Source organism: Ochlerotatus camptorhynchus, unplaced genomic scaffold (assembly GCF_037179485.1).
Source record: "Ochlerotatus camptorhynchus isolate MF236.1 unplaced genomic scaffold, CSIRO-AGI_Acam_v1.1 ptg000094l, whole genome shotgun sequence".
NCBI classification, from domain to species: Eukaryota; Metazoa; Arthropoda; class Insecta; order Diptera; family Culicidae; genus Ochlerotatus; species Ochlerotatus camptorhynchus.
Window position 1 is genome coordinate 5,616,527 of NW_027040584.1, and position 24,966 is coordinate 5,641,492.

Consider the following 24,966-nt stretch of genomic DNA (forward strand, 5'->3'; position numbering starts at 1 on the left):
CCGCGTCTGGCTGAAAATCTCCTTAATAAAGACAACCAACCAATCAACCAACCAACCAGATTTCTATGAAATTTACAGTTTTTTTCTGATTCACAGACTTCCCTGAAATTTTCAGAGATTTCCTGAATATCGTTGAATTTTCCTGTAATCAGCAGAGCTTACTGAAGTTAGCAGTGTTGAAGTATGCTTATATCATTGACGTTGACAGAATATTTTTGAAGTTTCCAGACTTCCCTGAATTCAGTCGAATTTTAAGAAGTTCGTAAATATATCCATCAACATTCAAAAATAGATTTAGTTCAAAATTGACTTGTTAAAAACATTTATCTTATGTCAAGGGGTAGATCACTCAGCACAGTGTGCCGAAAGTAGATTCGACACAGCTTGGGCACAACTTGGCACATCCATCGGCACACCTTCGGTACAAGCTCGTAGGCATTGGATTGTTCATTAAGTAAAATTGAAGCACTGCTGGACAGCTGTCATTGAAGTTATTCACAGCATTACGTGCTGTTTTACTGTGTATTTCAGAAACATGATCTTATTGAATATCCTAGAGGAGCTCAGACCAGTTATTCACTTCTCGGTTCACATTTAAATTCGAAATGTACGCTTCCGAGGGCTGTCGATTGCTATCGATGCCGGTCGCAAGTCTTTCAGCTACTACGCAAATCGAGTGTGCTACGAACCGGTATACAAGAACAATTTGGATGGATTGGATCATGCATTGGGGGTGGTTGGATACAAAAAACTCAAAGAAAAAGATTACTGGCTAATAAAGAACTCCTGGTCCAACTACTGGGGCAACGGTGGATATGCTTTGATGGCGGTGAAGGGTAATGTAAATTTGAAGTGAGATTTCTGTTTAATTTAAAATTAAGTAACAGAGTAGCTTTATTTTCGGATATGTGTCATTTTATACGAGATGAAATAAATGGCTATCGATTTTTGTAACATTAAATAAAAAAAAAAAAATTGTAAGTTAATTGGGTTGAGTGGAAGCAATATAGATTTCATGTGATTATGCCGTGAAAAGTAGTAGTTCGGTATTGTTCAAGTGAGTTTGGTTTGGTAGATGATCAATTGACCGAAATCTGGTGATTTGCTGCTGAAAAGCCACATCTTGCTACTTCCACTCAACCTAATTAACTTACAATTTAACCGAATTTCACTGGTTGAGGTACTACGATCGAAGTCTCCTGGAACTCCAACCCGGTGGCAACACCAAACGTCTTAGCTTGGAATCCTCCTTCTCGGAATAATCCATTCCGACGTCGAAACCCTCCGAGAGCTTCTTGCCCGGAATCATCACCTTCAGCAGTTCCTCTTCCAGATTGAGCAAAAAGGTGTAGTGCTTCTGAATCGTTTCAGTCGGATTGACCAGCAACGTTCGGACGACATTGGAGCAGTAGGACTTGTAACGCGTACCCATAGCATAGATGATCGATCCGAAGTGCAGATAGTTCTTGTCGCTAAATGCAATGAACTTCAAGCTGTCCGACTGGATAGTTGTCAGGTAGCACATGTCCAAATAGTAGTAGTTTTGTCCGTCACAGCCTGCTCGACACCCTCTGACAGTTTGTGGTGTACTTTCTTATCAGCATCGATAATCTCCATGACGTGATCCTTGAAGTACTTGTTGAATGCGTCTACCGTCACCAGGCAGGCCTTCTTGATGGTGATAACCTCGGAGTCCTCCTTGGAGCATATGATGTACCCGATTGGGACGCTGATGTTCACCGCATCGAAGCTCTTGTCCTTGACGAAGGCTCGCCACAATTCACAGAATTCACCCGGGAAGTTGCCTTTGGAGAAGACTCCAAACGTTTTGCCATTCTTGGATCCGTTGATTGCCTCCAGCAGCTTTTCAAAATTGGCCTTGTCTTTGTCGTTCTTATCCCGAACCAACAGCTTCACCGACTGAATGCCCTCCTCACCGTGCTTCTCGAACTACTTCAATAAGTCGATCTTCTTCTTGCTGGTTAGAAAAAAGATGGATTTTCCCCACAGCACCGTAATCGTATCGGTCAGCTCGTATTCCAGCAGCCAGGTGGATTTTCTATAGATGGTTTCCTCGTCTACGCCAACCGCCGTCAGAATACAATCCTCCTTCTGCGTCATCATGGGAAAAGTCCGGTTCCATCCACTTGACGTAGGCGTTGTTTTCGATGCGGGAACACTTCCTTTTTCTTTGTTGTGTCCTGTTGGACGGCTGAAACCACTCACGGTCCATCTCACCAGCATTCCTCCTTGGTTGTCGCTAGACCGATGTTATCCTTGCGATTGCAAATCAAAACATTCAAGCTGTCAGACATATTGGGTTGCCAAAGTTTACCGTTTTGGTTCCTGTACCCTAGTGCAGTGTTGGGAAAATATCAAAAAATCAAATCTCACCAACGCCCAATATCACGCTTGATTTTCGTAGACAAAAATCAACAAGCAAACTACTGCGGTTGATTTTGCAAGCTGTGATATCGCTGCTCGGAATATCAAGCTAACAAAACTCACCAACTGCAAATCTCACCAAACTGTGGTGAGATTGAGTTTAATGATTTTTGTTTTACACCCGAATGCAACCGAAACTTCCATAACGGCTTGCAGCCGTCCCTTCGCGTCTGCCATCGGTGAAGATTAAAAAAAGATAGCAAGCTATGCTTTCTCTTTCTAAAAAACGATGTACAATGGAATCATTTTTGTGTTGAGTCAACTCTCAGCTTGATTTTTGCATGTTGTGAATAGTCTCGCAATATCAAAGGAGCTTGTAAAATCAATATCAAGCATGATATTTTGTTCCAATATCACGCGTGATATTGCGAGCGCATGAGAGCGGAAAAATATCAATTGATTTCTGATTTTGCCAACACTGCCCTATTGATTCACTTCGAGCGAGAAAAATCAGGAGATAGCGAGAGCGAGGAATAGGGTATATGTGTACTCATTTTGAATTAAATCAGTATGTCAGTTTCTTGTGTGCAATATTGTCTTGTTTTTGAATGTAAATATAACTAAATATGAAAAAAGACCACTCCCAAACCAACGGTCCCAGTGTAACCCAGTCCCACCAACAACACATAACACAGAACACATAATGGGAAGGAGTAAGGATGAAGGTGGGCGTTGGAAACAGGAGAAGGATATGGATAAGGGGTGGTGGAAAAGTGGGAGGGAGGTAGAAATGGGCATAGATCAAGGGGAAGCTACTGGGTCAAACTGAAAAGAAAGTTCTCTTCTACTTCAGCCATTGCGCAAGATAGTTCATATAAATTAAGAGTATAATAGTCAAGAGTTACCAACAAATACCGGCTAATACCACCGAATACGGAGTCAGGTAGGACCTAATTAATAACCCGGTAGCGGAATTCCCAGCCCTAAAACCTCTCATATTCCCCTCGGGACCCATTAATTACGGCCTAAACCACGAGGGCGTCCGTTAACACGCCAACACTCGTGTAGCAAGCGTTCATCGGTAATACACCGACGACCACTGAGAGACCACCATCGATCACCCGACCCACACGGTGACAACCGTCGATCACCCGACCCACACGGTGACAACCGTCGAGCACCGGCATCCACCGGGAACAGACCGTTCATCCGCCGCCGAAAAAGCCCACCCACTGCAGAATCCCGTCATCACTCGCCAACAATCTACACACCCACACTACAGACATAACAAGTGAGTTAAACATTAAACTAGTGAAAAGTGATTGATAGGTGTTTTGTGCTTCTGATTAGTATCGACAAGCCAGGAGCCGACCTTGAAGCTCTAGGATTTCGAGCTCGAACTAGCCAACAAAAGAGGCGCGTGTAGCCCACCACAGACGATCTCCGTGGCTAGACCAGAGGCTAGGGGAATCCCTTTAAACTAGCCCATCAGGCTAGCCATTAACACCAAATATACCATAATGTTCGTATTTTACAAAAAATCGCAGCTTGCTCTATGCCCGGCACTGCCGGCGCAATCGGCACACTGAGAAAAATGTAGACCCAAGACTGGTGTGCGGAGTGACCTACCACTTGTCTTATGTACAGTTGTCATTCTCTCGATAGGGGCTTTCTCGTTGGGTGACGTCGAAACTTAAATGCAGATTTCCGTCAGAAAATTGTGTAAACTACACCCTTAGAAAAAATCATGTAAATTTAGGTGCTCTGAGAGTGACATATACAAGCGTCAATTTTGACATAAATTTGAGCCATAACAGACGTGCAATATAGCTCAATCAAACGTACTTTTCTGTCTCGGAGCACTTAATATTACATGACATGCTTGTTTACGTCTCATCTTTAATGTCAAAGACGGATTCCGTCACGTGTAAAATTAGTTATTTCTAAGTGTGTAGCCTTAAAAATTCATTATAGATATGAATGATCCAGTAAACTGTTTTTTGCGGGAGATACTGTATGACACTTCACCCTTCATGCCTCTGATCAAAAATGTGTTTTTAACCTCGGCGTACGAGAAATGCAATCATAGTATTCTAATCATTTGGAACCAGATAATTGAAAACCCCACAAACGTTTTTTCTATTGCATGAGATACTCTTGTTTACAACAAATGTATTCTCAGCAAATTACCAATTCCTATAAACCAACTCTTATCGAACTTTGCCACAACCTTGCTACAGGAACGACGACCTGAAGCTCACAGCTCAATCTAATGGAATTTATTTAATCTTGTTATTTATACATCCATCTAACAATCATCTCGAAAGACTTGGTTGCTATAACTTTCCCTGAAGCCAACAGCTTAATTGAAAATTGACTGGTTCAAGGCATATTCAGTTTATTCCCCCATAGCTAATTGCACCAACGGCAAGGGCGCTGCCACCACAATTCGTCAAGAGCAATAACCGATGATTCCACTCGGGTTGAGCTTTTATTTGTTACTGAAAGAAGACAAAGGAATGTTGTTTCAGGTACCAGCCAACGGGCGATGTAATCCACACACACACACACTCGGGGATACAACAATTTATCATCACGATATTTCCGACGTGGGACGCGCAGGACAGTTAATTCGAAAGTCGCGCCTACGCCGTTAATTAATCTTGTCACTAAACCACTTTTGAAAAGTGGAATGGATTCAATCAAGCTCCCCTTTCGGATTACCTCACCATAACGACGTCATGGCAGCTGAGTGTTGTGTAGTTGTGAAGGATCTTTCCTGACTTTGTTGCCCACTTGGAAAGAGTCAGGAATCGGAAATGGGATCGTGGTGCGTAATTAAATCCGTGACGAAGTGACGGTGAAGGTATGAAATGTAGATTCAAATCGGGAAGCGTTCTTTGGCGCATGGGTGCCTGATAGAGTAGAGAACTACTTCGGTATGAGCATCCATTTCCGTAGTATCGAGTATATCAATGATATCGACGTAAACGAATCAACCATACGTTTGGCTTTTTGCCCAAAACAAGGTCGAAAATAAAGTTTTTTCATTAAATAAACACGCAATTTGCCTATTTTGGATGCACTGTTGACTTGCTGATATTGAAAAACTCGATTTAAAATTTAATCACATATTTTTGATTTTTTTATTTTGTTTGGAAGGGTCGAAAATTAGTGCTAGGTTGATAAATCTGTACGTTTACGCTACGATAGTTTAGTTCAAAAGCTCCAAAACAAAGTCTTTAAGTATGCGTAATATGAATATTTTCATCCATTCTCCAAAAAAAAAATAAGTGCTCCCATCGAATTCATTTTTCCTGCCTTAATTGGTATGTTGAAATGAATCCAATGACGCTTTAATGTGTTTTGGATATATGCGGGATAATACGGAATTGTACGGAATTTCACGAAACTTTTGGGTTCTAGTTATGAAAACAGCAGAATTGTGGAAGTTCAACATGCGGTAAATGGTTTTGCGGTCAGATTTCTCGATTACAATACAAAATTTGATGTTTCTGATGTTATTGCCGGATATTGTAAATTTCGTTTAATTTCGTTTAGACAAAAATTGGTCAGAGCTATGGTTATGACGCCGACGGCACCGAAAAAAAAATTTCGTGGAAAAAGCCAACATCTGATTAGGATGCCTTAATTGGTATGTTGAAATGAATCCAATGACGCTTTAATGTGTTTTGGATATATGCGGGATAATACGGAATTGTACGGAATTTCACGAAACTTTTGGGTTCTAGTTATGAAAACAGCAGAATTGTGGAAGTTCAACATGCGGTAAATGGTTTTGCGGTCAGATTTCTCGATTACAATACAAAATTTGATGTTTCTGATGTTATTGCCGGATATTGTAAATTTCGTTTAATTTCGTTTAGACAAAAATTGGTCAGAGCTATGGTTATGACGCCGACGGCACCGAAAAAAAAATTTCGTGGAAAAAGCCAACATCTGATTAGGTTCAAATCTTTCATGCGACACTTAAAATTACATGACAATTCAAAGACTAGTTCAATGGAACTTAAACTTGAAGGCTGACTGAAAGTAAATTGTGCGTAAAAAAGACCTCTTATTCGTGATTCAATAAGTTTAAAAAGTCCATTAATAGTTGCTTTACAGAACTTTTACTATAACTTCCTAAAATCTCAAACCTTCTTCTTGATGGAGCCCATCAGCAACCGCACAGTGGAAACGGACATGTAATCAGCGCATTTGCTGGATGTCCTTGACTGCTCCATCACTTCGTCGAAGTCGCTGCTTTGAAATTACCCAGTATTTTCCGATTGGTCGAAATTCCGGGCAATTCGGAGGATTCATTCGTTTGGGACAAAATCGATCTTGTTGGCAGCATGCCACCTTGGAGTAGTGGCAGCTGACCAAATCGACTGACAAAATATGACTTTGAGTCTATGCTTGTGGATGAACGGCAATACACGCTTTTTCAGGCATTCTTCGATGTAAACTTGGTATGTCATCGTCGAGGATGTGACGAATGGTTCCGTTTTCAGGCCACAACTGCAAATCGCTTGCCAAATAATGGCCCTCTTCGCGGCGAAGTTGTCGGCAAACACACCATCGTCATCGATCAAAGTGCAGCCCTTGTGTTTCGTCAAAACACGGTCGTAGAAGAGCCTTGCATGCTTTTTGGCCACGGAATTCTGCTGCATGTGCCGGTTCGGATGTTTACTGGCTTTGTATGACTCGTATCCTTCCCTGGCAAGGATGTTCCGCACCGTTTGAAAGTGGGCGTTGTATCTTCTGGCCACATCTCGAATCGACAGACCGGAGTTTAACGCACCTCAACACCTTACTGCGCAGCTGACGATCCTGGTTCCAGTTTTTTCGTAGGTCCGCTGATTCCGTTCCACACTCAGGACTTTCTTGTAGGTTTTGAGCCCTCGACAAACTGTCCTTTCCGGCATCTTCAGCACTTTAGCCAGCTTGGAACTGGACCACTCAAGATTTTCCAGGTGTTGGTGCACAATATTTTTACCTAGAACTACGTCTTTGTCGACTATACTGGGGTGCAAATCAAAAAATATGTGAGGTGAAGTAGTGTTAGGTTTTGAACGCTTGTAACTTTATCTTTTATAGATGAAATTAAAATCCAAATACGCCAATCGATAGGATATTACATTACAAACCTGTTGAAATAAATATTTTTCCAATTTTCCGTAATAAAACTTTTGAAAAATGTGCAAATGATAATTTTATCACTGTTTTCATGAAATAATCGTTTTTCCCCAAACCCAGTCATCATAATCGAGTACCACTTGGTTGCACATTGTTCTGAAAAGATATAAAACAGCGCTGCTGTCGCGCTTCTGCTCATTACCGCTTCGGACGGCGTGGTGCTTGGTCCTGCAATAACTAGGTGCAAGTCAGTGGTTAAAGGTGAACTAAGAGGTTGTTCATTAGCTACAAACAGGGAGGGAGATGGGCAAGAGTCCCAAAAATTGTCTACGTAGTTAATGAACAGCCCCTAATACGAAACGCGGAAAAATTATGTATGCAAAACACAGGTTGCGAGATGTTGTGTCCCATGTTGCTTACGAAGAGGTCGATGATCGCATGGACCTCAGACCGACTCAACCGGGTGGGAGAGTCCGGGGCCAAGATGGTATAGTGGCCCTCTTGCAGGTCTTCATTCAGGATGGTGCCGTTTCGATTGCCCCAAGTTTGGTGTTTTGCGTTCAGATCGCCAGCGATGATAAAGTTCGCGCTTCTCCGGGTGAGTTTGATGATGTCTTTGCGGAGGGCCACTGACGACCCGTCCCTGATGTTGGTTTGCTTGGGGCAGTAGGCCGCGATGATGGTGATTGGGCCAAGTGATGTGCTCACCTCCACTCCGATGGCTTCAATTGTTTTCAGCTGGAAATTTGGTAGCAGCCGGCAACTGATGTTCCGTCTTGCAGCGATGGCCACTCTTCCGCCTCCAGAGCAGGTGCGATCAAGTTTGACGAGCCGGAAGTCGGGAAGGAATATGTTTAGTTCGAGCTTTAAATGCGTCTCGGTGATGATAGCATTGTCGACCTCCTTGGTGTTGAGAAAATCGAGTAGCTCTCTATGCTTGTTCGTCAGTGAGCAAGCCTTCCAATTTGCAATTTTTATAGCTTCACGGTCCATACTTGGTGACGAGTGACAAGGCAGCATGAAGCTGTTCAGATCGAGTCTTGCAGGTGCACAGAATGACAATCACCTCTGCAACCAGCGTTACTAGTTCCTCTGATGTTAACGGAGATTCGTCAACTGAGTCACCTGAGGCAACACGGGCATACGATAGTCCAGGCGCCGAGGCAGAAGCTTGATTTGGCAGAGCTGCAGCAGCAGTGAGGCGATGCTGAGCTGAGGGGGCGGCTCGTTGACTGTTGTTGAGAGGTAGTGGTGGAAGATTTGGGACCAGACGACGAGGATGGATTGCCGGGTATTGTTCGTCCGTGATGGCTGGTGGTGCACGTTTATTTCGATGCCGGCCTGGCTGGTTGCTTGTAGCCACCTTCTTCTTCATGGTGATGAATTCCGTTGGGTCACATCACGGTGTTGCGGCTTGTAGTATTCCCAGTCGATAATGACCTGAAACAGGTCACGTATGTTGCTCTTGAGCGCAGCAAGGGTGGTGGAGCCCTTCGTGAGGTGGACCAGAAACAGTTGGTCACGATAGTTGGTATTGGGCATAGGCCGTCGATTCATTGGGTGGACTGCCTCTGGTTTCAATCCGAGCCTCACCAGCTCATCTTTTACCTCGTAAAACAACCTTCAATGGTTTCATCGAAGGCAAATCGTGAGTGTAAAACTCCACTGTGCTGTTCTTCAGCAGGTCACCAACAGACTTGTACTGCTGTAGGCTGGAGCACATGATTTTTGTTCCAACGCTACAGATTTTGAATCGCGGGAACAATTTACGTTTTGCCAGCTCATCCCTAATCTGAGCGCCGTCCTTCATCGGGGTAAACAGCGGGGGAATCCGCTCCTTTTTCGCAATTTCAGCGGCGTCACCACCGCCATTTTCTACTCCGAGCACCGAGAAGTGATTGCTCTTTAGCAGCCGATTTGCTGCGTCATTCAAAGCAGCGCTGGGATCCGTTTGGGATTTCTAGCTAGGGCCCTCTGATGCAGGAGCATTAGTACGCTTGCGTACCATGCTTTGTTTATTGGCAAGTGCAATTAGACTTGACGGCACTTCCACGACGCGAACGTAGCAATAAAACGAACTAGAAAAAACTCAGTAGCGAAGCGAACGAACGAACGAACTATACTGCTGGACGGTCTACCAATGAATGCACCCAAATCGTAGTAAAATTTACGTTTATTTTCTGGGTTTTTATGTTTCAACATTTGATTTAACATTTCAATTGGTTAGCCTTTGGCTCTTCATCTTTGTTCTAGTTAATTGGTTATTCTAATGTGATGATTGCGTTTAGAGCTAATTTACAGGATACACTTTGTGGGATTGTTTTGATTTGAATTTAAAAATTTGATAACCTACCTACTTGAGCACCTAACTACTTAAACTAGGTTGCCAAATCACGAATGATCTGGTGGTTTGATCGCAGACAGGCGACTCTGCACCTTTCCAACGTGGAAGTCTTTCGCTCCTCGAGTGTTTGAAGACCGGCCAGGTGGTGAATCTCAGAATTACGAGTTCGCGGTGGACTGTTAAGGATCATTCTGAGGATCTTGTTTTGGATCCTCTGAAGCTTTAAGTGATGGCACTTAGCACAACTCTCCCAGATTGGCATACCATACTCAATAGCCGGCAGAATGATTTGCTTGTGGACAGCAAGCTTGTTTTTGAGGGACAGGGTGGACTTACTGTTTATCAGAGGGTAGAGCGACCTGATCAAGATGTTACACTTGGTGGATGTCTTGTCCACATGGGATCGGAATAGCAATTTGCTATCGAGGGTGAGACCAAGGTAGACTACTTCACTCGACCATTCAATGGGAGTGCTATCAAGATGGATCTTGACGTTAGCAGGCGGAACAAGCCGAGGTGAATACGAATGTGGAAACAGAATGGTTTGTGTTTTAGCTGCATTGATACAAATCTTCCAGCTCTTAAATTAGTCGGACAAAACATCCAGGCCTGATTGTAGTTTATTCGCCAGAGCACGTATCACTCGACCCTTATAGATGATGGAGGTGTCATCTCCGAACATTGACAGGATACCACCACCCGGCAGGGGAGGAACGTCTGACGTGAAAATGTTGAATAGGATATGCCCAAGCAGGCTACCTTGAGGGACCCCTGCATCAACGTTGAACGTATCAGAGGAGACATTGTTCAAGTAGACCTGGAATGATCTGCCCGACAAGTAGTTTTTGATGATCTTCACGAGGTAGATCGGAAAGTTGTATCGATGCAGCTTGTACACTAGACCATCATGCCAGACATTGTCGAACGCCTTCTCGACGTCCAACAATGCCATGGCAGATGTATTGGAAACGGATTTGTTCCGCTTGATGATGTTAGTAACCCGTGCGAGTTGGTGGATGGTAGAGTGGTCTTTCCTAAACCCGAATTGCTCTTTGAGAAAGATGTTATTATCATTTGAAAACACCAGCAGACGGCTGAGTATCAATTTTTCGAATAGCTTCGAGATGGAGGACAAGAGGCTGATGGGGCGATAGCTTTTGGCACTGGTAGGGTCTTTGCCAGGTTTGTGAATTGGAATAACTTTGGCTAACTTCCAGCATGCAGGGAAGTAGCCAAGCATTAAACACTTGATGAAGACCACTGCAAGGTGCTTGAAGAAGTCAACACTCAAGTTTTTCAGCTCGAGGTTGACCACTCCATCGACACCAGCGGCCTTCATGTTCTTTGTTGATTTAATCACTGCTATCACCTCATCAGCCGATATTCTACTTTCGTCAGGGACAACTACGGGGGTGGCAGCGACACTAGCCATTGCCTGTGATACTGCAGGCTCGTGGAGACTCACCATGGCGTGGCCAAGGTTATGTGAATTTACAAAGTGTTTTCCAAGAGCATTGGCCTTTTCAAATGGGGTTATTAGTAAAGATGGGTCCGAATTTTGGTTAGGAGAGGAAAGGGGAGGAATGGGCCTCGGCTTATTTTTCAAAATCTTTGCCATTTTCCAGAATGGCTTAGCACAATCTGGGAGAGAGCGAATCTTGTTTGCAAAATCGATATTTCTGAGATCCACCATCCTGGCTTGGATGATTTTGTTCAAACGGTTGCAATTGGTCTTCAGGTTAGGCAGCCCAGTACGCTGGTACTGCCTACGAATCGTGTTGCGGAGTCTAATGAGGTCTTTAGTAGGCCTGTCAAAGTTCAGAGTATTACTCACCTGTCTGGATACTGGCACATGTAGCTCCCTGGCCCGGGAAATTGCTTGATCGATGGAGCGCAGACACCGGTCAACATCTTCGGACGATTCCGGTTGGACATCGTAGTCTACAGCGGTGTCGACGCAATGTTTGAACTGACCCTAGTCAACACGATGATAGTTGCGCCGGAAAGCTTCAAATCGATTTACGGAGGATCCACCCAAATCGAATATAGTCACTATATTTATAGTCTGACGGATAAAATTTCGATCTAAATCGAAACTAATTCAATATATTGTAGACCAACAACAACTTTTATAAACAAAACATTCATTATTATTCTTTCCACGCCAATCGAACTCAAATTACCAGCAACATCGAATAGGGGAAACTTTATTAATTATTTATTAAAATTTAATATCACGAACAAACTTTTAAAATTACAGGTATCAATAATCACTATTCACTATCACGATCAAAAGATCACCAAAAAAACAAATAACTACCCACCAGGGCCACCAATTCATAAACGGAAAGAGTTAAGATAATAGATGATCGATTAATTAAAAGAACTTAAGACTCAACATATTTGTTCCGTCCACTAGCGGTCTTACGTCAAACTTCCGTTCGTGCTCCTAAGCACAGACGTTTCTAATTTTTTTTTTTAAATCCCAAGATGAAATATTTTAAAACCAACACAGATTTGATTGTAGGATCAATACTAACATCCTGTGAAAAAAAAGCGGAGGTGCCGTAAGCGTACAAAAATTATTCCGTTGCACATCGCTTTCTTAGAAAGAGAAAGCATAGTTTGCTATCTCTCTTTACTCTTCAAAGATGGCAGACACGAAGTTACTACTGCCGGCAGTGACGGAAGATTCGGTTCGTATTCGGGTGTACAGCAAAACTCTTGAAGCTCAAACTCACCACAGTTTGGTGAGAATTGACCAGTATCGAATGTTTTTTTAAGGTAGATGAACAAAGCTCCTGCTAGTTTTTTTTTTATGATCCAACACATGATGCATCATAGATGTTGTCCACTAATGCGCAGCAAGCCATCAGCGAACTAGATTCACTGCTAAATCCATATTGGTGAGCGCAAATTAAGCCATGGTGCTTGGTAAAACTAATTAACCTTATGGCCAATAGTTTTTCCATCAGTTTCTCTAGTACAGACAAGCAAGAGATAGGACGATAATTATTCACATCGTCCTTTGATCCTGACTTGATTCAATCAACAACATCGTTCAGTCCGATTGTGTCTGCCACAGAAGCGAGGGCTAGATTTCCTTTCCAGCAGGAGTAAATTTTCGCATAAGGGAAATTTCCTTACTTGTCTAGTGCTAATTGTTTAGTCTGTGTATCCTCTTTTTGAAGATTGTGTCAACTGTAGTTGGAAATAATTCCAATTCAACCTGCATTCCTAACTGCTGGAGCTGGGGTTCTCCATAGTCAAGTGGCTTCCAGGAAGATCGACGGTTCAAGAGAGCTTCGGTATTCATGTGGAATCTACAAGCTACATAAATATTATACACAACATCGCAAATTGGTAACGTCTCACTCGTGCTAAATCAAATCGGGAAAGTCCTCTAATTAAATTATCACCGAAATAATTGACCGTCTCCTTTTTCCCATTTACTCGCTATAACTAAAAAAAGAATCTACAAAAAAGATGCTAATTACCATGACAAAATGGGGACAACGCTGCTTGCGCTTCCCGATGCTCAGGTCAATTTTCAATCGATTAATGTATAAAAAAAAAAAAACAGTTTGAACCGTCGTCCTTTCAAGGGGTACTTCCTGGAAGGTACTTGACTATATATGGAGAATCCCAGCAGTATGGAACCGACAAAGACCGCCCGCGTTTTGCTCCCTGCAAACAGTGACACAGCAGCAGCAAAGAGGCATCCACAAATCCCCCGACCACCCACGCCACGCCGTGCCCATCGATAATTGATCAATAAATTTCAATTTCAGCTCTTGGGGATGAGGTGCCAGTTTACGGGGATCAAAAGCCTCCCAGTGACGACGGATGGTGGAAGAATTTTAATATTTGCTTTATACAAGCGTTTAGATACTTTCACCTGTGGCAGTCGCCAACCGCTCAGCATGGGGGAATACTAATCAGCAGGGCTGTCATTCTTTTATTTACAAAATAGCGTGGGTGAGGCTTATTTGCATTCACTTCCTCGCCCCCAGCATTGTGTTCCGGCTGTGTCTACCGCAGCGAGAGCCCGCCATAAGCAGATGGCAGTCAGATGGTGAGCTGAGTGAAGGAAGATACGCGACCATACAGGAGGATGTGTATTTTATTTGAAATTGGATAACATTTCTACACTACGGGCGCACATCAAACGGCACTTCAAAGGGCGATGGCTTTTGACGATGATTAGATTGAAATATAATTAATCTTTCGCCGATTGATAGTGCGATTCCAAGCATGGTAACTTATGTTTTATTTGCAAAGCATGAGACATTCCATAAATTGCGAGACAGCATGGCCGGTATAAAAACTTGTTTAAATATTACAAGCTTTTCGTCTGGCGCAGTTTGGATTTCCTGTTTATGAGAGGATACAATTTTTTTTATATATTTGTTACATTTGGCTTGAATGCCCTCAATGTGATCTTAAAAAGTTAATTTTTGAGAAAGTACTAATCCAAGACATTTCACTTGGTTTGACCAGGAAATAGGAACTCCGATCATAGTGACTATGTGATTACTACTAGTTTTCAAAAAGGAAGGCTTATGTGGAATTATTATAAGTTGAGTTTTGGATGCGTTGGGAGAAATCTTCAATTTTTGTAAATAAGAAGAGAATTTAACTTAACTTTTCCAGAAAAGAGGAGAAGAGAAAATATTTTAACTTTTCTGCAGTCTGCTGACACGAAGAATTCTTCCTTTAACGGAAATGTCTGTGTCATCAGCGAACAAAGATTTGTGGCAACCCTGAGGCAAATCCGGGAGGTCCGAAGTGAACATGTCATACAATATAGGCCCAAGAATACTACCCTGAGGAACTCCTGCTCTATCAGGTAGTCGTTCAAATTTTGAATTAGCAATCAAACCTTCATGCCAAACACTGTCGAATGCTTTTTCTATGTCTAGAAAAGCAACTCCAGTTGAGCAGTCTTCAGAATTGTTTGGACGAATTAAATTGGTAATTCTTAGGAGTTGATGAGTAGTTGAATGCCGATGGCAAAATCCAAACTGATCATCTGCAAAAATTGAGTTCGTATTGATGTGAAGCATCATTATATTGAAAATTATCTTTTCCCGGCTATGAGACCTTCCCTAGGGAAGATCAATTTTCCCGAAAGGGGGAAGGAAGCTGACTGGCCGACTTAAATACGTCCACTGTGCTTCACGTCACAATCGATCAAGTTCTAATTAACGGGAAATTCTTCTCCGACATTATCAACGACAGTGCGAACATAGATTCGGACCACTACCTAGTTGCAGTATGCATGCGCTCAAAGGTGCATAACACCCGTCGAAGTCAAACGCCGCGGCCCAACATTGAGCAACTACGGGACACCGGAGTTGCCCAGGACTACGCGCAGCAGCTGGAAGTTGCACTACCCACGGAAGAGCAGACAAAACAGACAAAACTCGGTTTTCCGAAGGAAGAAGCGTCAGCAGGAAGCTCTACGAGAAGCTAAATAGTTCGCGCAAAGGCTACGTGCCGCAAGCCGATATGTGCAAGGACTTGGACGGTAACCTTCTCACGAACGAGTGTGAGGTGATTGAGAGGTGGAAGCAGTACTATGACGAGCACCTCAACGGTGAAGCAGCAGAAAACGAAGGTGGCACGGCAACAGACCTTGGAGCACGCACAGAAGACGACAGGCTACCGGCCCCTGATCTTCAAGAAGTTGAGGAGGAGATCGGTCGGCTGAAGAACAACAAAGCAACTGGTGTAGATCAACTACCAAGTGAGCTATTAAAATACGGTGGTGAAGCACTGGCTAGAGCGCTGCACTGGGTAATTGCCAAGATTTGGGAGGAGGAGATATTACCGGAGGAGTGGATGGAAGGTGTCGTATGCCCAATCTACAAAAATGGTGACAAGCTGGATTGCTGCAACTACCGCGCGATCACACTGCTGAGCGCCGCCTACAAGCTACTCTCCCAAATTCTATGCCGCCGCCTGTCACCATTTTCAAGAGAGTTCGTGGGGCAAAACCAGGCGGGATTCATGGGTGCCCGCACTACCACGGACCAAATTTTTGCGATTCGGCAGGTTCTGCAGAAATGCCACGAATACAACATTCCCACACATCATTAGTTCATCGATTTCAAATCCGCATACGACACAATCGATCGAGATCAGCTATGGCAGATTATGCACGAGTACGGATTTCCGGATAAACTGACGCGATTGATCAAGGCGACGATGGATCGAGTGATGTGCGTTGTTCGAGTATCGGGGACACTCTCGAGTCCCTTTGAATCTCGAAGGGGGTTACGGCAAAGTGATGGACTTTCGTGTCTGCTATTCAACATCGCGTTAGAAGGTGTGATCAGAAGAGCTAGGATAGACACGAAGGGCACAATCTTCAGCTTCAGCACAATCTTCCAGCTTCTTGGTGTCGCCGATGACATTGACACCATGGCACGGAACTTTGAGACAGTGGCGGAAACGTACATCAGACTGAGGGTTGAAGATAGGCGGATTGGCCTTGCCATCAACGCATCGAAGACAAAATACATGAAAGGAAGAGGTTCTAGGGAAGACAATGTTAGCCTTCCACCCCGAGTTCAGATTGACGGTGACGAAATCTACGTGGTCGTTGAGTTCGTGTATTTGGGATCACTGGAGACCGCCGAAAATGATACCAGCAGAAAATTCAAAGTCGCATCATGGCAGGGAATCGTGCCTACTTTGGACTCCGGAGGACGCTCGGGTTGAATAACAGTCGTCGTCGCACGAAGTTGACTATCTATAAGACGCTGATTAGACCGGTGGTCCTCTACGACCACGAGACCTCGACTATGCTTGTGGAGGACCAACGTGCCCTTGGTGTTTTCGAACGGAACCATCTACGGTGGAATGTTGATGGATGACGGAACGTGGAGGAGGCGAATGAACCACGAATTGCACCAGCTGCTGGGAGAACCATCCATCGTCCACATTGCAAAAAATTGTGCGACTACGGTGGGCTGGGCACGTCGTAAGAATGCCGCACGACGACCCAGTGAAAATGGTTCTAGCAAGCGACCCAACAGGAACAAGAAGAAGAGGCGCGCAGTGGGCAAGGTGGATCGACCAAGTAGAAGGCAACCTGCAGACCCTTCACAGACTACAACGCTGGCGAACTGTGGCAATGGATCAAGTAGAGTGGAGATGACTTCTTCGGACAGCAGAGAACAACAACAAGGCTTGTTTCTCATTCAAATACCTCCTGAATAATAATTCACGGACCAGTGCTCCTTTAAAGCTGGTCATATTTTGTCCCGTCCAGAATTTTTTGTCCAACATAGGGTATTTCACCAAAGGAGTTGAAAATTGTTCTTGTACATTTCTCGATTACATTTTCGGGGGAACGTGTCTGCATTTGTGGGGAGTGCGTTTGATGGTCGGTTTTGTGTGGCTGGTGGCTTGCCCACGCGTGCTGGCACCGCTATCAGGTAGGGGAAAATTTCCCCTATCTGGTGGTGGTGTTGGCATGCGTGGGCGGAATGCCGGTTGCGCCGGATTGGGGATCTGTCGTAGCTAGTTGTGAAGTAAGGGGCACGGCAGCTCACATAGTTCTGCCGGTGACCTTCGTTCGTGTTGTACGATTTCGGTGGGTTGTTGACACAAGTTTATAATTGTTTCTGAAGCTATTGTTCTATATTGTATTGGATCGGTTTCCGTATCGGTTAAAATTCTCGCTGTTTATAATGTGTTGTGATTCAAAAACTTCGATTGAGGTCATAAAATGGTTGTTTTTACATTAGGAAGAATGCCATGTTTCCTATTTATGTGCTTTTATGTGGTTGTGGGTATTTTTTTCATTTCTTTCTTTTCGAAATTTTCCAAAATGTGTATAAGGTTGTGTTGGTGCTGCCATGGTGATTGTATTTGGAGAGCATGTTCCAGTTAAAAACAATCCATTTGTTTCCTGGCGGGATTGTCGTCGTCGGTGCCGGATTTGAATGGTTAGAGCAACTCGAGTAAATGTATGATATGATATGAGGGGCTCGGTGGCCTTAGAGTGATCCTTTTTGCTTACTGAGCAGAACATCATGAGTCTAATCTCAGGTCCATCCACATTCAAGATTCGTTAATTGCTTTTATTTGTTAATATGACTGCTTGGTAATAGCAATAACTTGATGATCAAAATGGAGCCCGTTTGCCTAGTGGCAAACGTTTTTGCTTACTGAGCAGAAGATGTGGGTTTAATCCCAAGTTCCTTCGCGTTAGGACATCAATTCAGCTTATCGTTTACCTAAACGAACCCTGCTGCAATCCCAACCCTCTTATCCAATATCGCAGTGATTCCTCGTGGAAGTGCAGAGGTGTTCTCGGCTTCCATCAAAGCGAGTGTCACGTCAACATATTCCTACTCATTCTTTTCTTGACCTGTGTTTGGGCGCGGCCGGCGCTGGTATTGCCTAGTTTGAGATCACCAGTTTTTACACATTGAGGATGATTGCTAGCCCCAAGCATCGCCTATTGTATCTCTGTGCAATTACAGCTGATCTGGCAATAACAGAGTAGGAACCGTGGACAGTCAATCATGCTCATGCTCATGCTCATAGGGCATTTCGCCGGAGGATGTTGCGCTAAAGGACATTTTACCGAATGGGTAATTTCGCCGAATGGGTCATTTCTTAAATGTAAAACATTGATTGTAAAAAAAAATCCGAAAGCAGTACAACTCGAAAAAACTGGTCATGTTTAAATGAAGGAAGCATTCCTATAAATATTGATAATTTAGAAAATAACTAGTTGTACTGTTAACTCGAATGAAATGCTTATGATAAAAAGAAAGAAGTATTCCTAAAAATAAAAAAAAAAAATATAGATTTTTTTTTAAATTTCTGATATCAGCATCACTTGGATGAACTGGTCAGGTTTGAAAGAAAGAAACATTTTTACAAATGCAAATCATCGATTATTTAAAAAAAAACCGAAATCAGTACAACTCGAAAAAACCTGATCATTTTCAAAAGAAGAAAAGCATTCCTATAAATCAAAGATACAAATACTAATTTCAGCTAAAACAATGTTTTTCTGAATGATGAAGTAATTAGATGCTATGATCATATTTTGCATTGATAAGATACAAGAAGAGGTTGCAAAGAATGTGTTGGCGAAATGACCTTCGACAAAACGTCCTTCGGCAAAACGTCCTTCGGCGAAACGTCCTTCGGTGAAATGTCCTGCTCCCGAGAGTCTACTGTAGATTCTTTTCCACAATTTCAAAATGCGAGTGAAGATCGTTTCTCATGTGGGAGAAGTAATTTTTTCTTTAATTCATGGATGAAATTACAAGATATACATATAAACTTGTTTTCAATTACCTTTGAAGTTAGCAGCTTATATCCTTCAGCACATACTCTATTGTCTAGTATTCACTGTCATCCCGTTGTTTTGCTTCTTTTTAGAAAATTGGCTCCCACACTTTCAGCCACAAGTTTACATGATCTTCTCTAACAGCTACAGATGCTCATCACTCACACTCGACACTTCCTAAATATTATCCTCAGTTTCCGTTTTGAATCCACACCACACACCGAGAGCTACACACGACACCAAACCATCACATTGGATACATCCTACGTAGGGCACATCTTTCTCCCGCACCGTTGATGTTTATGTAAACAGTTTCCGTCAAACTTAATTACTTGGGCCCCGAGTTCCCTTCCAGCATCATCCACCTGACTGTGCTGCGTCAGTTGAGGACGGTGCTGCGTTCGAATGTACGTGCGGTGGTGGTCACACTACACTGCATCAAATATCGCCAACATCCCGTCATATGCACATCATTAACTTTGTTTGCATCCTCATCAACATCACTGGACGAAGCCGAAGTTGTCGAAGTAATGTCTCTCACACTCCCAATCGTAAGTCATTGAGCACATTTTTATTCATTATTCGCAAACCACCAACCAACCTCGCATCCTTCCCATGGTTTTCCGTATGCACTCAAAGCTGATTTAATAAAATTTCCTTTTCGCCACGTGTTAACGGTAAGTGATGCAAGTGGTTACTGGTCGCTGGTAGGTGCAACAAGTACTTTGCATCCAAGGTTTTTGAAGTGTTAATAAATCGGAAATAATTCAAGATCAGCACTCAAGCGGGCGTTAAGAATTGAATGATAGAAAATAAAATGAATCCGCATCGCTTGCGATGCACAATCAAAATTATTTCCTAAATTCTATATGTCAGATCCCTAATAAATATTATATAAATATTAATCCTCACTAAAAACTTCATAATACATCCAATCGGCGATTACCATTCCCACTGAACCAGTAATTCCATCACTTTTCACCCGAGCGGTCGCACATCTGTTGCTAATCAACCGGCATTCCCGCGCCGAGTCTCTTAATTCACTTGTCTTCCCGAAATCGAAGGAGATAAATCCGTTGCAATCTTCCAACCGCCCTTCGGAACGATCCACCAACAACTGCTAAACGCTTCTGCCTGCCGACGGCCAAAAATCGAACTGCTTCGAACGGTAGTCGACGTGCGACTGACGAGCGAGGAAAATTTCATCCCAAACAACAACCGCGGCACTGTGGTGGTTGGGAAAATTTTCCGAACCGAGCCCGAACCCGAGCACAGCTCTATTTAGTCGGGAGGAAACCGAAAGTGAAAGTCAAGGCTAATGGCTTTCCGCTTTCATCACCAACGTCAGTGCCGCTTTTTGGGATGAAAGGGAATTCCGTTCGGAGTGTTGCATTCTTCTCAGCAAGCTGTGCTGATGTGCGTTGATTTGGGGATATTGTTTTTCGCTGCGGAAAAAGGGATGGGAAATGCACACTCAGGACGAGGACTAAGGTGAACAAGAAAAGGTGCTGATTTAAGGAGAGGATGAGCCCTTTTTTGTTCCGCGAATTATTTACAGTTGAAAATAGAATAGCTGGTGACGATTCTCGGAATGTAGAGGATGGACGAATTTTCAGCAAGTGGAGGCTGTTTTACTTAGAATGTTTGTTTTGTTTGCGAAATACCAAGGACAGGAAGTCAACTTTTTCCAGTTTGATGTTAATTTGATGGTTGATGGCCTGTTAATATTCGATCTTCCCAGTTGTTAGTTTGTTCATCTAGGGGCAAGGTGGGGTTCCAGATAGGAAATGGTGATTAATTTTAATTAAATAAATCGGAAACCACCCACACTTAGTTATGAATTAATTAAATCCAAATGGTCAGGTTTTGAAAAATATTAAAGGATTTAAATTTATAAATCAGGAGCTAGAAAATCTATTTAAGTCATGGCATACTTTTCGAGACATTCGATACGTAAACATTTCCGGATTTAATTAAAAATCATCTGTAAGTTCCGAAAATTTGCTAGATTTTTTGATTGATTGATCGATTTTTATCATTTTCAACTAGGGGAATTTACGTATTCTCGGCAACCTAAGCAGCGACCTTCTTTCTATAGCCTTTTTCTCTAAGGAACGCACACATATGCAGTATTGGTTTGCTTACAATCTTTTGCTGCCAGCTGCTCTAACAATTTCAGTCGAAAGAATTGTCAAAAACTGTTTTGAACAAAGCTCCAATCTTCTCTAGTGAGAGCGAGTATTGTCGGCAACCAGTTTTTCTTCGGCAACCGTTCCATTTGAACTGCATGTAAATCTGCTGTTCTATTATCGGCAACTCGAAATCAGCTACAATTTGTAGTGCGTGTGTTGCATTTCAAGAAAACCTTGCTAGATTGCTTTTTTCAGTGGTAAAAATATAGTCAAATTGAAGCTGAAAGCATAAAGAATCGTTTGCATGCATTCAGCGAAGTGTTTTCGTAAGAAAATCAAGTGCAAATAGTGTTTCAATTTGGGTTGCCGAAAATAGTCTGTCAGGCCGAAGCCGTCATTTTCCCTATCTATCAAGATCTTGAATTTTTTCAAGTGGTTAAAATAAGAACTTTTTTTTATTAAAAAAAAAATCGTAGCCCAAGATCTACAAAACAAGTTTCATTTTTCACTCAGAAACAATAGAGTGTGATTGGAAATGCTATCTAACATGAAGCTTTAGTGTGATAATTTATTAGCTAGAGAGAGGTCTGAAGAGGGTAGGTAGATAGTTCCGCTAGAGTACGGCAGTATGAAAATTGAACAGAAGTTGAAAATGAGCGAAGGTCCATTAATGCAACCAGTATTTACTAGTCAAACGCACACTTGTATACCTAACTCATCAATGGATGAGGAGATTTGAAGTATGTCTTCAACTCTACAAGCAAAAAAGTGCGCGTTTGACTTGCTTATATACTGTCTGCGACTGTGGAATAGTTCTAGCGACCAATGATATTTGTTAATCGATTACAATTGGTTTTCAAGTTAGGCCGCCTAGTACGCTGGTACTGCCTACAAATGGTGTTACGAAGTCTAATGAGGTCTTTACTAGAACTGTCAAGGTTCAGAGTGTTACTCACCTGTCTGGATACTGGTACGTGTTGTTCTCTGATCTGGGAAATCACCTCCTCGATGATATATAGACACTGGTCAAGGTCTTCGGAAGTCTCAGATTGGACATCGTAGTCGATGGTTGTGTCGACGCAGTGTTGATATTGAACTCAGTTGACACGAATCGGTTCACCGAGTAACCAACTTCAGCCAGCACCGGATAGTTGTCCGAGCTGTGCACTATGTTGCTAACCCAGCTAACACTTGTATGTGACTCTCCAACGACAGCAGGCAGGATTCCGTGCTGGAAGATCCATATTGTCACGCTCCGCATCATCTTGGAGCAGGTCAATGAGTTCCAAGAGTCCCTGTACTTGGTATTCATTGACCTCGAAAAAGCTTTCGACCGACTAAACCACGAAAACTTGTGGGGCGCTCTGAGACGCAAAGGAGTCTCTGATAAGATCGTCAACCTCATCGAAGCACAGTACGAGGCTTTCTCATGCAGAGTGTTGCACAACGGAGCTTTGTCTGACCCGATTCGGGTAACCGCGGGTGTGATGCAAGGATGTATATTATCACCGCTACTATTCCTCATTAGGGGCCTCTCTTATCTCAGTCGGTAAAGGCGCAGCTAAAAAGCAAGACCATGCTGGAGGTGGCTGGGTTCGATTCCCGGTCCGGTCTAGGAATTTTTCGGGTTGAAAAATTTCTCGACTTCCCTGAGCATAGAAGTATGATTGGACTTGCCACACAATCATACCAATGCAAAAATGGTACAGGCATCGAAAGCTTTCAATTAATAACTGTGGAAGTACATCTAGAACACTAAGTTGAGTACACGCAATAAGCTAATATGCGATATGCAATAAGCTTGAGAGGCGAAGAAGAAGAAGACTATTCCTCATCGTAATCGACGAGATCGTGGTTGGAGCCGTTGACCGTGTACCGAACCGTGGGTTGCTGTGGCAGCCTATTACTATGGATCATCTCAACGACTTCGATTTGGCTGATGATGTTGCGTTATTAGCACAACGGCGCTCTGACATGCAGAGTAAGCTCGACGACCTTGTGGAACGCTCCTCTGAAGCAGTTTTAACCATCAACGTCAACAAGACCAAATCGTCGGATGTCAACACGGAAAACCTTTCCAATTTTACGGTAGCTGGGCAGGCAGTGGAGAAAATCGGAAGCTTCCAATATCTTGGCAGCCAGATAGCGTCAGACGGTGGCACCTAGAGCGACATAGGTGCACGGATTAAGAAGGCGAAGGCTGCTTTTGCCAGTTTGTGAAATGTATGAAGAGCGAATCAGATCAGTCGACGCACCAAATTCCGAATTTTCAACTCCAACATGAAGTCTGTGCTGTTATACGCCAGTGAAACATGGTGTTTACCAGCGGAGAACACTCAGAAGCTGCAGGTGTTTATCAACCGATGCCTGCGGTACATAATTCGTGCCTGGTGGCCCCACAATTGGATCTCAAATTCCAAGCTTCATCGTTTGTGCCATCAGAAGCCGATAGAGACAGAAATTCGTGAACGGAAGTGGAGGTGGGTCGGCCACACATTACGACGGAGCAGAAATGAAATCTGCAAGCAAGCACTGGACTGGAATCCAGCAGGACATCGCAGCAGAGGCAGACCCAGAGGCTCGTGGCGGCGGATCCTAAACAGTGAAATTAAGAACGCTGACCGAAATTTTACTTGGGCACAGGCCAAAGCTAGTAATCGCCCAGGATGGAAATCTTTCACAAAGGCTCTTTGCACCCCTGGAGGTGCGCAGGATCGTTAAGTAAGTAAGTAATAGCCGCTCCTCCTCCTCCTCCAGAGTTGGTGCGATCAAGCCTCACGAGCCGGAAATCGGGAAGGTAGACGTTAATTTCGGACTACAGGAGGGTTTCAGTTATGATTGCAATGTCGATGTTTCGTTCATTGAGAAACTCAACGAACTCGATGTTCTTGCTCTTGAGCGAGCAAGCGTTCCAGTTGACTAGCATCAACACTTCAGAGGTCATACTCGATGACGAAAAGGCCCAGAGTGTAAATCTGGTCGCAATGGGTTTTGCAACTGCGCAAACGTGTGGCAAGCTTGGTGAATACGAGGATCAGTTGCTCAGCTGTGAACAGAGCATCTGTGTTTTTGTTTGATGGTGGTGCGTCATCGTGACGCCTTGATAGTCCCGCAAGAGGGATGGTACTACGGAATGCAGCGGTTGCCACATACATTTGACGACTCGAATTTGACGAAGGGTTGGGCACCCCAGCGGTTAACGAGATCGATGCAGCAGCAGCAGCCAGTCGGCTGTTGAATGGGAGTGGCAGAAGCACCGGAATCAGCCGCCGTTGACCAAAGGGAGGGAAGTTCTGCCCGTTGTTTTCCAGTACCCTTCTGTAGCCTGGTTGGTTGCTTGTGGAAGTCTGTTCTGCGGATTGTGGCACAGTTGAAAAATATATGATCAGTTTTCTCCATCATCTCGCAAGCACCGGAGTTGAATTTTTTGCCACATTTGTTGCAGCTACGTGCATTGAGTGACGCTACGATCGACTAGCTTGTACAATTCCCAATTCCCAGATCCTTCATGCACGTTGAATTCTTCTCGAGGTGGACCAGATATAGCTGATCACGATACTTACACTGAACATGTATTTTCGTTATTTCTCTGAAAACCGTTTTGTAAAAATGAATATCGTACATACAACACATCTTTCATAAAT

The 24,966-nt window shown here is 43.4% G+C and overlaps 2 protein-coding genes across 2 annotated transcripts in view; both read right to left on the reverse strand.

The window, feature by feature from the left end:
• LOC135698757 (probable G-protein coupled receptor No18) overlaps positions 1 to 19,246 on the reverse strand; it is a 106,042-nt gene extending 86,796 nt beyond the window's left edge. Inside the window, exon 1 of the mRNA XM_065218885.1 lies at positions 19,199 to 19,246. The gene's annotated coding sequence lies outside the window, so the exon portion shown is untranslated. The remainder of the gene's footprint in view (positions 1 to 19,198) is intronic.
• On the reverse strand, positions 1,184 to 2,121 carry LOC135698811 (FACT complex subunit spt16-like). The gene is made up of 3 exons (XM_065218944.1): positions 2,014 to 2,121; positions 1,555 to 1,950; positions 1,184 to 1,501 (listed from the first exon to the last, which is right to left on the reverse strand). Exons 1-3 carry the CDS (start codon positions 2,119 to 2,121, stop codon positions 1,184 to 1,186), a joined length of 822 nt encoding a protein of 273 aa, XP_065075016.1.
• Positions 19,247 to 24,966: the final 5,720 nt, after the last annotated feature.

Coding starts and splice junctions, on each gene's coding strand:
- LOC135698811 (XM_065218944.1), bottom strand. CDS start 2,121: ATGACGCAGAAGGAGGATTGTATTCTGACGGCGGTTGGCGTAGACGAG. Junction 1,951..2,013: donor AGCTGACCGATACGATTACG/GTGCTGTGGGGA, acceptor TTATTGAAGTAG/TTCGAGAAGCACGGTGAGGA. Junction 1,502..1,554: donor CAGAGGGTGTCGAGCAGGCT/GTGACGGACAAA, acceptor ACAACTATCCAG/TCGGACAGCTTGAAGTTCAT.